At 42.3% G+C, this 18,539-nt stretch overlaps 1 protein-coding gene across 3 annotated transcripts in view; it reads left to right on the plus strand.

The window, feature by feature from the left end:
* LOC109890133 (mitogen-activated protein kinase kinase kinase 12) overlaps positions 1-18,539 on the plus strand; it is an 81,134-nt gene that overhangs the window by 18,179 nt on the left and 44,416 nt on the right. For all 3 annotated transcript variants that reach the window (XM_020482089.2, XM_031824698.1, XM_031824699.1), the window contains exons 2-5: positions 292-873; positions 8,388-8,571; positions 9,086-9,277; positions 9,567-9,725. In XM_020482089.2, coding sequence (XP_020337678.1) covers positions 369-873; positions 8,388-8,571; positions 9,086-9,277; positions 9,567-9,725 — 1,040 coding nt within the window. In that variant the 5' untranslated portion in view covers positions 292-368. The remainder of the gene's footprint in view (positions 1-291; positions 874-8,387; positions 8,572-9,085; positions 9,278-9,566; positions 9,726-18,539) is intronic.

The raw sequence follows: 18,539 nt of genomic DNA on the forward strand, positions 1-18,539 counted from the left end.
AAAGTTAGAAGCACAGAATCGTCTAGAATGTCATTGTATGCTGTAGCTTTAAGATTTCCCTTCAATACGACTAGCCTCTGTTATTATTATCATCATAGGGTACTCCTCATTGGAGGCTAGTCATATCAGGATAAAAGGTTGACATGGTATCCCCAAAATCCTGATGCAGACTCTGACTTCAGTATCCCCTTACAAGTATACAGTGTAATACATATGTCGTTCCAAGGTTGCTATTGATAGAAGGCAAACTGTAGTTATCTACAATGATGACTATCCTTTCTCCTCCTACAGGCCAACCTTTCTCTCTGGCCCTGACCACCAGTCAGCCAGACACAAGGTTCTTAAGGTTCCCATGACCACAGCTCCCCATGGCCTGTATCACTGAGACCCGCGCCCTGTCCCCCTCCCTCTCAGAGTTCAACACCCCCCTCTCAGAACACACCCCTCCCTTCCGGAACCAGCTGGACGAGTCCCCCGCCTGCACCCCTGAGATGGATCTGACCCCCACCCAGTGTGTCCTGCGGAATGTACTATCCATCGATACCGGGGGTGCTCCGGAGTCTGAGGGCGGGGGAGGTGGAGGAGGCGGCCATAATGAAGAACACACCTGCGAGGGACACAGCCCCACGCCGAGCGAAGAACAGCAGGAGCACTTTGCCAACAGCGTGCTGAAGCTCCGTGAGAATGGGGAAGGAGGGGGGAGGGGAGAGGGCCAGGACGCGGAGGAAGGTGCGGTCCAGAGCAAGGCTGATGATGTGAGACTGCTGTCGGGAGGAAGTGGAGGGTTTCTGGAGGGACTGTTTGGGTGTCTGAAGCCAGTCTGGACCATGATCGGCAAGGCCTACTCCACCGAACACAAACACAACCTGGAAGGTAAGAAGAGAGATAGGGATTGTGTTTAGAGTCGGGAGCTTCTCCTGACAACATGACCTGACCAGGAAACAATGCAAATATTGACCCGTCCTGCACACTATTGTGTGTGATCACAATTTGAACAGATTTAATGATAGCTTTTTGGTATGCCTTTACAGAAAAATAAATATATTTAAGTATGGAGGAAAGTGTTGATACACTACATAACCAAAAGTATGTGGACACTTGCTCGTCAAACATCTAATTTCAAAATCATGGGCATTAATATGGAGTTGGTCCCCCCTTTCTGCTATAACAGCCTTTACACTAGGCTTTCCACTAGATGTTGGAACATTGCTGCAGGGACTTACTTCCATTCAGCCACAAGAGCATTAGTGAGGTCGGGCACCGATTTTAGAATGTCATTGTATGCTGTAGCTTTAAGATTTCCCTTCAATGGAACTAGGGGGCCTAGCCCAAACAATGAAAAACATCCCCAGACCATTATTCCTACTCCACCTAACTTTACAGTTGGCACTTTGCATTGGTGGGGGTAGCATTCTCCTGGCATCCGCCAAACCCAGATTTGTCCGTCAGACTGCCAGATGGTGAAGCATGATTCATCACTTCAGAGAACGCATTTCCACTACTCCAGAGTCCAATGCCGGTGAGCTTTACACCACTCCTGGCAAAGCTTGGCATTGCGCATGGTGATCTAGGCTTGTGTACAGCTCCTCGGCCATGCAAACCCATTTCATGAAGCTCCCAATGAACAGTTCTTGTGCTGATGTTGCTTCAAGAGGCAGCAAGTGTTGTAGTAAGTGCTGCAACCAAGGACAAGAAATGTTTAGGCGGTCCCGTTCTGTGAGCTTGTGTGGCGTACCACTTCGCGGCTAAGCCGTTGTTGCTCATAGACGCTTTCACTTCCCAATAACAGCACTTACATATGACCAGGGCAGCTTAGGAGGTGCAGAAATTTGACGAACTGACTTGTTGGAAAGGAGGCATCCCAGGACGGTGCCACGTTGAAAGTCACTGAGCTCTTCAGTAAGGCCATTCTACTGTCAATGTTTGTCTATGGAGATTGCATGACTGTATGCTGGATTGTATACACCTGTCAACAACTGGTGTGGCTGAAATAGCCGATTCCACTCATTTGAAGGGGTGTCCACATACTTTTGCAAAGACAGTTGAAGTCGGAAGTTGACTCCAACACTTAGGTTGGAGTCATTAAAACGTTTTTCAACCACTCCACACATTTCTTGTTAACAACCTATAGTTTTGGCAAGTCGGTTAGGACATCTACTTTGTGCATGACACAAGTAATTTTTCAAAAAATTGTTACAGTGAATTATAAGTGAAATAATCTATCTGTATCACAATTCCAGTGGGTTAGAAGTTTACATACACTAAGTTGTCTGTGCCTTCAAATAGCTTGGAATAATCCAGAAAATGATGTCACGGCTTTAGAAGCTTCTGATAGGCTAATTGACATAATTTTTGTCAATTGGAGGTGTACCTGTGGATGTATTTCAAGGCCTACCTTCAAACTCAGTGCCTCTTTGCTTGATATCATGGGAAAATCCAAAGAAATCAGCCAAGACCTCAGAAAAAAATTGTAGAGTCTGGTCCACCCTTGGGAGCAATTTCCAAATGCCTGAAGGTACCACGTTCATCTGTACAAACAATAGTACGCAAGTATAAACACCATGGGACCATGCAGCCGTCATAACTCAATTTGATGGGCTCATTCATGTCTTTTAAATTGTCTGTCTGTAATGGTGTGCCCCAAGGCTCTGTACTTGGTCCTCTCTTATTCACTATTTATATAAATAATTTATACAAAAATGTCCAAAATGCGCAACTTCATTTTTATGCTGATGATACTGTTATTTACTGTTGTGCAAAAGCTTACAAAAGCTTTCCAGAACTTGCAGACTGCTTTTTATACTGTTCAACAAACCTTTTGTCAATTGAAGCTTATCCTCAATACTGACTAAACTAATGGTGTTTTCTAAATCAAGAAATAGACCTCTGGACCTTTCACCTATTATTACCTGTCAGGGCAATGAGATTGAGACTGTAACCTCATAAATATCTTGGAATTTTAATTGATGACGGCCTCTCTTTTAAATTGCATATTCAACAACTTACAAAAAAATTGAAGCTGAAATTGGGATTTTATTTTAGGAATGAGGCCTGTTTTTCTTTTGAAGCCAGAAGGAGGCTAGTAGTATCAGCTACATTTATACCTTTACTAGACTATGGGGATATTTTATATATGAATGCTTCCGCTCAGTGTTTGAGATCAATTGACACCCTTTACCATGGCACTTTGAGATTTATTTTAAACTGCAAAACCCTTACACACCACTGTACTTTGTATAGCAGGGTTGGCTGGCCTTCTCAAGTCACTCGTAGGCTCAGTCATCGGTATACTTTTATATACAAAGCCATTTTGGGTTTACTACTTTTTTATTTGGCCATTTTTATTGCTCAGAAATGTGGTGGGTACTCTCTTCGTTCGCTGGACTTTATCCTGCAAACTGTTCAATGTCTTTTGGTAAAAGGGCTTTTATGTACTCTGCGCCATCGTCTTGGAACGTTTTACAAAATACTTTTAAACTGGAAGAACTTGTCCCGATTGGTATTATTAAATCACTGATGAATGATCTTGAGACTGATTCCCCGACCTGTCAATGTTTTTGCTGTTTTATGATTTTGTTATTCATGTTATGTACTTTTTCATGTTGTTTGTCTGTAAATTTGTAATGACTTGGCCAGGACGCGCTTGAAAAAGAGATTTCAAATCTCAATGAGCCCTTCCTGGTTAAATAAAGGTGAAAAAAATGAAAAAATAACTCTCAGGAAGGAGAAGCGTTATGTCTCCTAGAGAGGAATGTACTTTGGTGCAAAAAGTGCAAATCAATCCCAGAACAGCAGCAAAGGACCTTGTTCACAAGGCTGGAGGAAACAGGTACAAAGTATCTATATCCACAGTAAAACGAGAACACCATCCCAACCATGAAGCACGGGGTTGGCAGCATCATGTTGTGGGGGTGCTATGCTGCAGGAGGGACTTCACAAAATAGATGGCGTCGTGAGAAAGGAAAAGTATGTGAATATGTTGAAGCAACATCTCAAGACATCAGTTAAAGGTTAAAGGTTAAAGCTTGGTTGCAAATGGGTCTTTTAATTGGACAATGACCCCAAGCATTCTTCTAAAGTTGTGGCAAAATGGCTTAAGGACAACAAAGTAAAGGTATTGGAGTGTCCATCACAAAGCCCTGACCTCAATCCCATAGAACATTTGTGGGCAGAACTGAAAAAGTGTGTGCGAGCAAGGAGGCCTACAAACCTGACTCAGTTGCACCAGCTCTGTCAGGAGGAATGGCCCAAAATTCTCCCAGCTTATTGTGGGAAGCGTGTGGAAGGCTACCCGAAACATTTGATCCAGGTTAAACAATTTAAAGGCAATGCTACCAAATACTAATTGAATGTATGTAAACAACTGACCCACTGTGAATGTGATGTCAGAAATAAAAGCTGAAAGAAATCATTCTCTCTACTATTATTCTCACATTTCACATTCTTAAAATAAAGTAGTGATCCTAACTGACCTAAGACCTAAGGAATTTTTACTAGGATTAAATGTAAGGAATTGTGAAAAACTGAGTTTAAATGTATTTGGCTAAGGTGTATGTAAACTTCCCAACATCAACTGTGTAGTGTATGTTAATGGGATGATTAGGCCTACATGTGATTATGTATAATTATATCAACCAGTCGGTGGTAAAATTAATCAAAAATTAAAACACACCAGCATATTGTAAGAAAACCCACTCTGACTGGAGAGAGAAGGAGAAAGAGAGAGAGAGAGAGGTGGAATAAAACATATGTGCACCTCTTTGCCAGATTGTGTGTGTGTGTGTGTGTGTGTGTGCACGCCTGTGTTTATGTAAGTGTGTTTGTGTGTGTGTGCATGCCCGTGTGTGTGAGAGATAGTGTTTGCTGAGGCTGTGTGTGTTAATAGAGATGAGAGGTGCAGTGTCAGTGTGTGGTGTTGAATAATGTATGAGTTAGATTTGGTGGAGGGTTCCCAGGGGAAAGGAGGGCTATTGTAGCAGCCAGGCTGCAGACATAAACAGGCCTGCCTCCCTGCCTGTATCTCACTCACACACTCACACACACACACACACACACACACAAACACACACACACACACACACACACACACACACACACACACACACACACACACACACACACACACACACACACACACACACACACACACACACACACACACACACACATGCATACATACACACACAGTCACTGCTACGCAGATAGATACAGCTCGGTGGGGGAGGAACAGCCAGGTAGGGCAGAGGGATGGGGAAATTAAAAGTAAAAATGTCCATAAAAGCTTTTATGGAGTAGTCCTATGCTCTCTCAATCCCTCTCTCTTTTTCTCTCTCCATTTCTGTCTCTCTCCTTCTACATCTCTCTCTCTCCCTCCCCCACTCTTTCTCTCTCTCCCCATCTCTTGCACTCATTTGATTCATTCTTATTATTCTCTAAACATCTTGAGCTTCCACCTCTCTGTACCTTGCCTGTACACTACACAATGTCCCCCTTTTGAATCCATAAAATAACAGGAAAGGAAAAGCAGATTGGACCATCATAAAGACCCTTTGTGTTAAGGTAGCTCAGGCCGGCCTGTTTTGATAAGATGGACCATTGTAGTGTTACCTACAGACTGTAGTAGTAGTATTGGACTGCTTCCATTGGCTATCAATTTCAAAGAACTGTTGGGGATCTGCAATAACAACACAAGGCTGTAGTCTAAATTGTTCCGTTTATCTAGTTCAAAGAATACCTCTTCTAACATAGCCTCATCTCCTTTATTTCAGTTTTTTCTATCAGTAGCACACATGCATTGTACTGGTTTCAGAATCAAGATTCAAATAACATACCACACCCCCCCTCCCAGTTCACCCCTAAGCTAGCTTTACACCTGGAATGTGTGAATACACTTGAACCTCACCTCACCTCACCTCACCCCCAAACACAACACACACACACACTAAAATTCTGGGTAATACACTTTCTACTCTAAATCCTGCTATTGTGGCAAGTCGACTGTAACAAGACTTCTGTGCTCTAGAGGGGACAGAGAGAGGGAATGGGAGAAGGGGGATGAGAGGAGGAGGAGGAGGAGGAGAGGGGAAAAGTAGTGGGAGAGGGAAAGGGAGAAGGAGGAGAGGGGAAAATGAGAGGAAGGTAAGGATTTGGAAGCTATTGTGGAAGGGTAGAAGAGGAGGGGGTAGAGCGAGGGAACATGAGGGGAGTGTTGAGAGGACGGGAAGAGGGGGATTTGAGAGGCTAATATGGAAGGATAGCAGAGGAGGGGTGGGGGGGATTCTCCAGGGATGGGGGTGATGGGGGTTGGGAAGGGGAGTGTGCCTGGTAAGGGGAGACAGACAGACGGTTAACACAGGATGCAGAATTTACTGCTGTTCTGCTGTTCCCTTCCATCACAGGGATAATTTTCTGATACATTTATCAAATTAGCCAGGGCGCTACGAATGATTAAGGATCTACCTTGATGGATTCGTTTTTTCAGAAGTCTATCAATTATTGCCATGAAGTATGATTGTTATATTCTGTTGTTGTAGTTGTCTTTTGTTCATGCATGGTTTGCACTGCAACCCTATTATTTGTTTATTTGGATCCCCATTCGCTTTTGCAGAAGCAGCAGTTACTCATCCTGGTGTCCACAAGATACACAAAACATAACAAGCAACAAAACACTGATACACTGATAGACAAGGACAGTCACCAAAATGTTAGATACAATACAACATCAAAAATTATGTTTGCTCGTGTGTTTGTGTGTGTCCCCTCACAGTCCCCGCTGTTCCATGAGATGTTGTTTAATCAAGTTTTAAAGGCGACTTTGCTGTTTGCTTGAGTAATTGGATATGGAAGGGAGTTCCATGCAATCATGGCTCTGTATAATACTCTGCGTTGCCGTGAATTCGTTTTGGACTTGGGGACTGTGAAGGCCCCTAGTGGCATGTCTTGTGGGGTATGTATGGGTGTCTGAGCTGAATGTTATTTGATATTCCAGACAACCTGGAATTTTTAATCACAGTAATATTTCTCATAAAAATTAGATGAGAATCAAATCAAATCAAATCAAATGTTATTAGTCACATGTGCCGAATACAACAGGTGTAGTAGACCTTACAGTGAAATGCTTACTTACAAGCCCCTAACCAACAAAGCAGTTTAAATAATATACGGATAAGAATAAGAAATAAAAGTAACAAGTAATTAAAGAGCAGCAGTAAAATAACAACAGAGTCAATGTGCGGGGGGGCACCGATTAGTTGAGGTAATAAGTACATGTAGGTAGAGTTATTAAAGTTTCTATGCATAGATGATAACAACAGAGAGTAGCAGAGGTGTAAAGGGGAGGGGGGCAATGCAAATAGTCTGGGTAGCCATTTGATTAGGTGTTCAGGAGTCTTATAGATTGGCGGTAGAAGCTGTTTAGAAGCCTCTTGGACCTAGACTTAGTGCTACCGCTTGCCATGCGGTAGCAGAGAGAACAATCTATGGCTAGGGTGGCTAGAGTCTTTGACAATTTTTAGGGCCTTCTTCTGACACCGCCTGGTATAGAGGTCCTGGATGGCAGGGAGCTTGGCCCCAGTGATGTAACGGGCCGTTCGCAATACCCTCTGTAGTGCCTTGCGGTCGGAGGCTGAGCAGTTGCCATACCAGACAGTGATGCTCTCGATGGTGCAGCTGTAGAACCTTTTGAGGATCTGAGGACCCATGCTAAATATTTTCAGTCTCTTGAGGGGGAATATGTTTTGTCGTGCCCTCTTCATGATTGTCTTGGTGTGCTTGGACCATGTTAGTTTGTTGGTGATGTGGACACCAAGGATCTTGATGCTCTCAACCTGCTCCACTGCAACCCCGTCGATGACAATGGGGGTGTGCTCGGTCCTCCTTTTCCTGTAGTCCACAATCATCTCCTTTGTCTTGATCACGTTGAGGGAGAGGTTGTTGTCCTGGCACCACACGGCCAGGTCTCTGACCTCCTCCCTATAGGCTGAATCGTGGTTGTCGGTGATCAAGCCTACCACCGTTGTGTCATCGGCAAACTTAATGATGGTGTTGGACTCGTGCCTGGCCGTGCAGTCATGAGTTAACAGGGAGTACAGGAGAGTACTACTGCGCCTAAGTACGCTGCGCCTTGGTCCATTCATTCAGACGAGCGTGACATACAGTATGTACATAGTATATCAAGGAATGGTGTCCATCCTAGATGCAGTAATATTGGAAATGTTGGTTTTAATTACTGTCATTCTAAAAGCAGTGACTCACTCACTCATAAACAGGATGTGTCTCACCCTGACCCCTTTTTTCTGACGATACTGTATCACTGACCTCTCTCTTTTCTCTCCGTCTCTCCGTGTTCTCTCCCCCTCCCTCCTATCCCCTCTCCTCTCCCCCTTCAGAGTTGTGGGAGGTACCGTTTGAGGACATCTCAGAGCTGCAGTGGGTGGGCAGCGGGGTCCAGGGGGCTGTCTTCCTGGGGAAACTCCACGGACAGGAAGTAGCTGTGAAGAAGGTTCGAGACATCAAGGAGACAGACATTAGACACCTGAGGAAGCTCAAACACCCCAACATCATCACCTTCAAGTGAGAATAGTAGCAGAAATATCAGGGGGTTTCTTGTTCATCTGCTCATGTCGTCCCCAGTTTCCTCTTTTCCTCGCCATTAGTCCTCAGATATTTGTGTTCTGATCATGTATGCCTGTGTCTGGGTTGTCCATGTTTTTGTATTATACTGGTGACAAACCAAATTTCCCCTTAGAGAATCAATACGTTTTATTTATTAATTCCTTCCGGTAGGTACAGTAGCTTGTAAATAGTGATTATATGTTCAGGGTCTTTCTGGCGCATTTCCTCAAGCCTTCTATAATCCCACTGTTCCCTCTCTTCCCTACAAAGACATATATAAGTTATAAAATATTATATGTTGAGTCATGTCTTTACTCACGCTCTTCTCCCCCTTTCTTCTCTCCTCTCCTCCCTCCAGGGGTATCTGCACCCAGGCTCTGTGCTACTGCATCATCATGGAGTACTGTGTCATGTCTTTACTCACCCACTCTTCTCTTCTTCTCCTTCCTATCCTCTCTCTATTCCTCTCTAGGGGTATCTGCACCCAGGCTCCTTGCTACTGTATCCTAATGGAGTACTGTGCACAGGGCCAGCTGTATGAGGTGCTAAGGGCGGGCAGGAAAGTCACCCCCTCCCTACTCATCGACTGGGCCATGGGCATCGCTGGGGGCATGAACTACCTTCACCTCCGCAAGATCATCCACAGGGACCTCAAGTCACCCAAGTAAGTTCTACCTACATTGATAACTATACTTTAGCTTCATTGCAGTCCTGTTTGTGCTTGAGCCAACACCTCTATTGTGTTCATTGTCATGCAAACATATGGTCATACACAAAGTAAATATAAATTTATATGACTTTACTTCCATTGAGGGTGTTTTAGTGTTAGTGTATCACGGTACCAGACCTCAAAACCATATTCTCGTTAAGGTCATTTGAATAGTTCTAGGCCAGGGAAACCTAGAGTAGCTGTGGCTACAGTACACTTTCCTGACTGTGCCTGTTCCCTCCAGCATGTTGATTACGTACGACGACGCAGTGAAGATCTCAGACTTTGGCACATCTAAGGAAATGAGTGATAAGAGCACCAAGATGTCGTTCGCCGGTACGGTCGCCTGGATGGCCCCGGAGGTCATCAGGAACGAACCCATCTCAGAGAAGGTTGACATCTGGTAAGAGTAATCTCTGTGTCTCTGTGTGTCTCTGTGTGTCTCTGTGTCCCAAGGCACCAGGCACACTGGGTTCTCATGGTCTGAGAATCTTTAGGTGCCTTTTGGCAAACTCCAAGCGGGCTGTCATGAGCCTTTTACTGAGGAGTGTCTTCCATCTGGCTTCGCTACCATAACATCCTAATTGTTTGAGTGCTGCAGAGATGGTTGTCCTTCTGGAAGGTTCTCCCATCCCCATGAGGAGCTCTGGAGCTCTGTCAGGGTGACCATCGTGTTCTTGGTCACCTCCCTGACCAAGGCTCTTCTCCCCCAATTGCTCAGTTTGACCAGGGGGACAGCTCTAGGAAGATTCTTGGTGGTTCCAAACTTCTTCCATTTAAGAATGATGGAGGCCACTGTGTTCTTGGGGACCTTCAATGCTGCAGACATGTTTTGGTACCTTTCCCCAGAACTGTGCCTCAACACAATCCTGTCTCGGAGCTCTACGGACAATTCCTTCGACTTCATGGCTTGGTTTTTTCTCTGACATGCACTGTCAACTGTGGGACTTTTAATAGACAGATGTGTGCCTTTCCAAATCATGTCCAATCACTTGAATTTACCACAGGTGGACTCCAGTCAAGTTGTAGAAACATCTCAAGGATGATCCATGGAAACAGGATGCACCTGAGTTTAATTTTGTAATTCATTGCAAAGGATCTGAATACTTATGTAAATAATGTATTATAATTGTTAAATTATTCGGGCAAAAATGTCTAAAAACCTGTTTCACTTTGTCATTATGGGGTATTGTGTGTAGATTGAGGAAAACATTTAATTAAATACATTTTAGAATAAGGCTGTTAAGTAACAACAAGGCTGGTGACTTGAAAAAGTCACCAGAGAGGGCTTACTTACACAGTGCATGAAAGGGATCACAGCAGTGATTGAATGAGGGAATGTGGCATGAGTTGAGGTGTTCAGAGGCTTAACCAGTAGAGGACCAGATTTGACTGGGAAGACAAAAAACATGCTTAAAGTTAGTGAGGGAGATATAAGCCTCCAGCTTCAGTGATTTTTGTAATTCGTTCCAGTCATTGGCAACAGAGAACTGGAAGGAATGGTGGCCAAAGTAGATGTTGGCTTTGGTTATGACCAGTGAAATATACTGTACTTGCTGGAGCACATGCTACGGGTGGGTGTTGCTATGGTGACCAATGAGCTGAGATAAGGCGGGGCTTTACCTAGCAAAGACTTATAGATGACCTGGAGCCAGTGGGTTTGGCGACGAATATGTAGCGAGGGCCAGCCAACGAGAGCATACAGGTCACATTGGTGGGTAGTATATGGGCTTTGGTGACAAAACAGATGGCACTGTGATAGACTACATCCGATTTGCTGAGTATAGTGTTGGAGGCTCTTTTGTAAATGACATCGCTGAAGTCAAGGATCGGTAGGATAGTCAGTTTTACGAGGGAGCATGAGTGAAGGAGGCTTTGTTGCGAAATAGGAATCCGATTCTAGATTTAATTTAGGATTGGAGATGCTTAATGTGAGTCTGGAAGGAGAGTTTACAGTCTAACCAGACACCTAGGTATTTGTAGTTGTCCACATATTCTAAGTCAGAACCATCCAGAGTAGTGATGCTAGTCGGGCGGGTGTGGGCAGCGATTGGTTGAAGAGCATGTATTTAGTTTTTCTAGCATTTAAGAGCAGTTGGAGGCCACGGAAGAAGTGTTGTATGGCATTGAAGCTCGTTTGGAGGTTTATTAACACAGTGTACAAAGAAGGACCAGATGCATACAGAATGGTGTCGTCTGCGTGGAGGTAGATCAGAGAATCACCAGCAGCAAGAGCGACATCATTGATATATACAGAGAAAAGAGTCGGCCCGAGAATTGAACCCTGTGGCACCCTCATAGAGACTGCCAGAGGTCTGGACAACAGGCCCTCCAATTTAAAACACTGAACTCTATCTAAGAAGTAGTTGGTGAACCAGGCGAGGCAGTCATTTGAGAATCCAAGGCTATTGAGTTGCCAATAAGAATGCGGTGATTGACCGAGTCGAAAGCCTTGGCCAGGTCGATGAACAGTACTGCACAGTACTGTCTTTTATCGATGGCGGTTATGATATCGTTCAGGACTTTGAGTGTGGCTGAGGTGTACCCATGACCAGCTCGGAAACCAGATTGCATAGTGGAGAAGGTGCGGTGGGATTCGAAATGGTCGGTGATCTGTTTGTTAACTTGGCTTTCAAAAGACAGGGCAGGATGGATATAGGTCTGTAAGAGTTTGGGTCTAGATTGTCTCCCCCTTTGAAGAGGGGGATGACCGCGACAGCTTTCCAATATTTAGGGATCTCAAGCGATGCGAAAGAAAGGTTGAACAGGCTAGTAATAGGGGTTGCAACAATTCTGGCGGATAATTTTAGGAAGAGGGTCCAGATTGTCTAGCCCAGCTAATTTGTAGGGGTCCAGATTTTGCAGCTCTTTCAGAACATCAGCTATCTGAATTTGGGTTAAGGAGAAGTGGGGGGGGGGGCAAGTTGCTGCGGGGGGTGCAGAGCTGTTGGCCGGGGTAGGGGTAGCCAGGTGGAAGGCATGGCCAGCCGTAGAAAAATACTTATTGAAATTCTCAATTTTCGTAGATTTATCGGTGGTGACAGTGTGTCCTAGCCTCAGTGCAGTGGGCAGCTGGGAGGATGTGCTCTATTCTCCATGGACTTTACAGTGTCCCAAAACTTTTTGGAATTAGTGCTACAGGATGCAAATTTCTGTTTGAAAAAGCTAGCCTTTGCTTTCCTAATTGACTGTGTATATTGGTTCCTGACTACCCTGAAAAGTTGCATATCGCAACTATTTGATGCTAATGCAGTTAGCTACATAGTTAGACAAAAGAGCTTAGAATGAGTTAGTCCAAGGCAAGGAGTAAAATCACTGATGTGTAATAATGTGATTGTTTTTGTGTTTGTGATTGACTCTACATACAGTAAGGAGAGAAAATTGATAGAGGTACTCGCAGTGCATGGAGGGGAAACCAGTGGATGAGCGGACACATGAGACGTGGCTTCAGTTCATGTCAGGAGAGAGTTGACAGTGGTAGTGACAAATGTAGGGAACAGGAGGGGACTTAGCAGTAAATACAAATAGCAAATACATTCCATTACATCGTTGGTTTGGACAATACGTTTCTCTATGATGTTAAACTTAGACATCTCAAAATTCATAAAGTGAAAAACAGACTGCGCATCTCGCCCACTTGACACATCAAAGTAGCCCAAAAATGTTCCTGAATAAAGCCCTGATTATCCACATACCCGACGATAACTGACATCTGCAAGCAGACTGGTGGCACCATAGATCCCAGAGCAGTGGGGCAATTTTTACCCCCTGGGGCCTGGAGTTTTTCCTTATGTTAACCTAAGTAGAATAACTCTGGACCCTACAAGGTATGAATGACAGTGATTAATCAGTTGTAAAAAAAATGTTTTATATGGGCTATGATGGGACCAGAGGTCGGATTCACAAAACATTACTTCGGAAAAAACTTAAGAAATTGCTTAAGACAAAAAAGAAGAAGTTCATAAGATAGTTTGAATATGCAATTCCTCAAAATGTTCTTCGTGAATTTGTAGTTTTCTTAGGAACTTCGTAAATATATTTCTTAAAAACTTCGTAAATATCTTCATTAGTGATGTGCTTGAAACTAATAAATAAGCCTATGTGATAGGGATGATAGGATTTGGCCCACTATAATAAAATGTTGATATTTACATTTTGTTACATTTATTTTTTTGCTTTATGTCTCGAGAATATTTTTTTTTGTTGGCTCGCGAACCCTTTATACACACAAAAAATAACGTTATCTTCTTACCCCAGTTCCTCCCCTGGGTATAAATTATATTTAGACAAGATTAGGAGGGGGATTTCCTCTACCCAGACACAGACAACAACTGATAGAAATAGAACTCACAGGGCTGGGCTTGCTTTATGCATGTTAGCATCATGCAGGCCAATGCAACTGTAGGGCTTATAAAACATTTACTCACATCAGTCATCACTATTATGTTGACTGATTAATTCCATTTAATAATTTTGGATTAAAAACGTATAGGCAGCCTAGCCAGCCCAATTTTTAGTACGGTCAGGGCGTGAGTTGGGGTGGGCAGTCTATGTTTGTTTTTCTATGTTGGTTTTTGAGTTCGTCCTAGTATGGTTCTCAATCAGAGGCAGCTGTCTATTGTTGTCCCTGATTGAGAATCATACTTAGGTAGCCTGGGTTTCACCTTTGGTTTGTGGGTGTTTGTTTTCCGTGTGTGTTTGTTGCCACACGGTACTGTTTCGGGTTTCGTTCGTTTCACGTTTATTGTTTTGTGGTGTTCAGTTTATGTCTTTAAATAAACGTTATGGACGTTTAGAGGAGGAGGAAGGCCGTTACACTGCAGTTCAAGAAGTTAAGAAAATATGTACCAAATAAACTAAAATAAAAAATTATAAAAAGTAACACTAAGAAAATAACAATAACGAGGCTATATACAGGGGGTACTGGTACCGAGTCAATGTGTGGGGGTACATATAAGTTGAGGTAAATTATACATGTAGGTAGGGGTAAAGTGACTATGCATAGATAATTAACAGTGAGTAGCAGCAGTGTACAAAATAAATGGGGGGATGGTGTCAATGTAAATAATCCGGTGACCATTTCATTAATTGTTCAGCAGTCTTATGGCTTGGGGGTAGAAGCAGTGGCAGAACTAGAGTTTTATACATGGTGGCCAAGGTTACTTCAAGGGGTCCATAGACCATGACATAAAATTAGTGTGTAACCCTGACCTGGTGTCTAAGGATCATGAATGAATCCTACGATTGCTGATTAGAGGTAAAAGTGATAATTCACTTAACCCGGAGTTCTTCAATGTGGCAGAAAGTGTTGTCCAAAAGGGTTGCTTCACTAGAATTCTTTAACATACTATGAATAGTCAGTGTCTCTACCTCGGAACTGCAGCTCAATTTCTTACTCTCTCTCTCACACACACACTGTACTCACATACATGGAGAGACTTGAGTCACTCTGTTTTCATGAATATATAATCTGGGTCTATAAGTGTTTTTCAGAAAATAAAGCTCAAGCACCAAGGAGATAAGATAGCATTTGTGTGTTACATAAATTACATAGACATACATACAATTACTCTGATAATTTATTTAGAAAAAAGTATGTTTACAAAAAAACACTACAATTTAACATACCAGGTATCAAGCAGAAATGGACTTGAAAACCAAAATTATTTTGGTGCCCATCAATATTACAGACTTACAGTATCATATTTATGCTCATATATATTATGTTAACAAATAACAAAGAAAAGTTTTGGAATTGGCCTAATCAAGACCAAATTAAATCTGTGTGACATGATACCCTTTGGATTGATCATTTTAGAATGTCAGTGTACTAGCTAGTACACAGTGCAGGTTTTAATAATGACTATAGGGACCGCCTAAGTGCCAAATTATCCTAGGTAGATTTAAACCAGCATAAGTCTGCGGTTCTGGTGAGAACTGGCAAAATGTTTCACAATGTCATGCATGTTGAGGGAGCTTGCCCTCCTTGACTCACACTGAGAATTCCGAGGTGACTTCAACCATTGTTGTCCTAGATGGGTTTTAATCCGTTTTAAAGCTGAGAAGCTTTTCTTGCAAGAAGCACTGCTGACTGGTGTAACAACAGAAATCTTACAAAGTCGAAATATCTCATGGAAGACTTCTTTTATAAAGTTTCTAGAAACACAACAAAGTCAAGGAGAGTAGACAGTCTGTCCCTTCCACTTTTCTGTCCTATCAAGAAGCCGCTTGGTTTGATGAACCTCATGTTTGAGGTAGAGGTCGACCGATTAATTGGAATGGTTGATTAATTAGGGCCGATTTGAAGTTTTCATAACAATCGGTAATCAGCATTTTTGGACACCGATCATGGCCGATTACATTGCACTCCACGAGGTGACTGCGTGGCAGGCTGACTACCTGTTATGCGAGTGCAGCAAGGAGCCAAGGTAAGGTTTTAGCTAGCATTAAAAGTGTCTTATAAAAACAATCAATCTTAACATAATCACTAGTTAACTACACATGGTTGACGATATTACTCGTTTATTTAGCTTGTCCTGCATTGCATATATATGCGGTGCCTGTTAATTTATCATTGAATCACAGCCTACTTTGCCAAACGGGTGATTTTAACAAGCGCATTCGCAAAAAAATCACTGTCGTTGCACCAATGTGTACATAACCATAAACATCAATGCCTTTCTTAAAATCAATACACAAGTATATATTTTTAAACCTGCATATTTAGTTAATATTGCCTGCTAACATGAATTTCTTTTAATAAGGATATTGTCACTTCTCTTGCGTTCTGTACAACAGAGTCAGGGTATATGCAGCAGTTTGGGCCGCCTGGCTCGTTCCGAACTGTGTGAAGACTATTTGTTCCTAACAAAGACAGCCAACTTCGCCAACCGGAGGATGATATAACAAAAGCACATTTGCGCAAAAAATCACAATCGTTGCACGAATGTACCTAAACATAAACATCAATGCCTTTCTTAAAATCAATACACAGAAGTATATATATTTTAAACCTGCATATTTAAGTTAAAAGAAATCCAGGTTAGCAGGCAATATTAAACTAGGGATATTGTGTCACTTCTCTTGCGTTCATTGCACGCAGAGTCAGGGTATATGCAATAGTGTGGGCCGCGTGGCTCGTTGCGAACTAATTTGCCAGAATTTTACGTAATTATGACACAACATTGAAGGTTGTGCAATGTAACAGGAATATTTAGACTTATGGATACCACCCGTTAGATAAAATACGGAACGGTTCAGTATTTCACTGAAAGAATAAACGTTTTGTTTTCGAAATGATAGTTTCCGGATTCGACCATATTAAAAGGAACCACCAGCTTTCATATGTTCTCATGTTCTGAGCAAGGAACTTTAACGTTAGCTTTTTTACATGGCATATATTGCACTTTTACTTTCTTCTCCAACCCTTTGTTTTTGCATTGTTTAAACCAAATTGAACATGTTTCATTATTTATTTGAGGCTAAATTGATTTTATTGATGTATTAAGTTAAAATAAAAAAGTGTTAATTCAGTATTGTTGTAATTGTCATTATTACAAATAAATATATAAAATAAAATAATCGTCCGATTAATTGGCTTTTTTTGGTCCTCCAATAAATGGTATCGGCGTTGAAAAATCATAATCGGTCGCCCTCTAGTTTGAGGTCCTCTAAATCTGACTCAAAGGTCTGAGCAAAGGCAATCAGAGGGTCCTCATTTCAAGAATGTTGCACTCTTTAGGTTGAGAGACTGCATCCGTTGCATTATCTCACAATTCTTTGAGAATAGCCTCTGCAGCTCAGCTGTGAGACTGTCAAGCACCTGAAAAAAGATAGCTCTCACCATCACTTTGGTCCCTATTTTTCTATCCTACAGTGCTCATCACCAATGAGTTGTGAAATCTTAAGCTTGTTTTAGGCTGTCTTTTATGTGTATAAAAGACAGCCTAAAACAAGTTTAAGATTTCACACTTATTGTACACTTATTTTGCAATGCTCTGCAATCTCCTTCAACCTCTTTCCATAGTTCTCCAAAGTAACCCTCACTTCTGTAGTCCTGTATTGTGTCTGTAATGGCACCTACTAGATCCACAGCCCTTGCTTAGGTCAAGAGAGCTTGATGGAGCATGTCAGAAAGAAATTTGGCATCACCAAGCATTATACAAAAGGTAACCAAAAGCCCTATTAAATGTAAATATATGTGAGAAAGAAGGCCCCTTGTCTCCACTGATCTATCGCCACTATTTTCAAGTGTGAAATCCTGTAGCACTCTCAGAACTGCTGGAAGCATGTCTCTCAGATTACAGCACGCCATGTATCTGCATGTCCACCTTACATCCATCCGTAAGTCTCTGTAGTTCCCTGGGCTGCTGCTGTGGATACAGCTCTTTCTGAACTGCAAGCCACTTTGAGATGAACTTACGAGCCAGATACAAAGTTATACATCTTCTGCAGGAGAGGAAAAAAGTTAACTGCCTCAGGTACTGATTTTACAGCATTGACAAGAACCAAATTCAAACAATGTGCATTACCACTGCACATAAAATGCAAATCTTGCACTGTTTTTAATCCGTGCAGACACACCAGAATGCTTTCCGCTCATGACAGATGCACATAGTCATAGCCTTGCCCCACAAGATTATTTCTGTAGTCCAGACCATGTTTCTCAAGGCAATCAATTATAATTTTTGTGAGACTTGCTGCTTCTAAGCTTTCAGCTGACTGAAAGTCCAAAAAGCTTTTGTGGATGGCCCCGTTGTAATAGTACCTCAATGTAGTACCTCACAACTAAAGACATTTGTTCTTTTTTTCTTTAAATCTTTGATTTCATCTGCAAACAATCTGCAAAAAAATGTCTAGCTTGAATGGTGTGCCACAAGGCTCTGTTCTTGGTCCTCTCTTTATTCACTATTTATATAAATGATTGAGACAAAAATGTCCAAAATGCACAACATTTTTATGCTGATGATACTGTTATTTACTGCTGTGCCTCATCTCTTACAAAAGCTTTCCAGAACATGCAAACTGCTTTTTATACTGTGTCAATTGAAGCGTATCCTCAATACTGAGAGAACTAAACTGATGGTGTTTTCTAATGCAAGAAATAGACCTCTGAACCTTTCACATATTACCTGCCAGGGCAAGGAGATTGAGGTTGTAACCTCATATAAATATCTTGGAATTTTAATTGATAACGGCCTGTCTTTTAAATTGCATA

This window comes from Oncorhynchus kisutch, linkage group LG5, assembly GCF_002021735.2.
Source record: "Oncorhynchus kisutch isolate 150728-3 linkage group LG5, Okis_V2, whole genome shotgun sequence".
Classification (NCBI taxonomy): domain Eukaryota; kingdom Metazoa; phylum Chordata; class Actinopteri; order Salmoniformes; family Salmonidae; genus Oncorhynchus; species Oncorhynchus kisutch.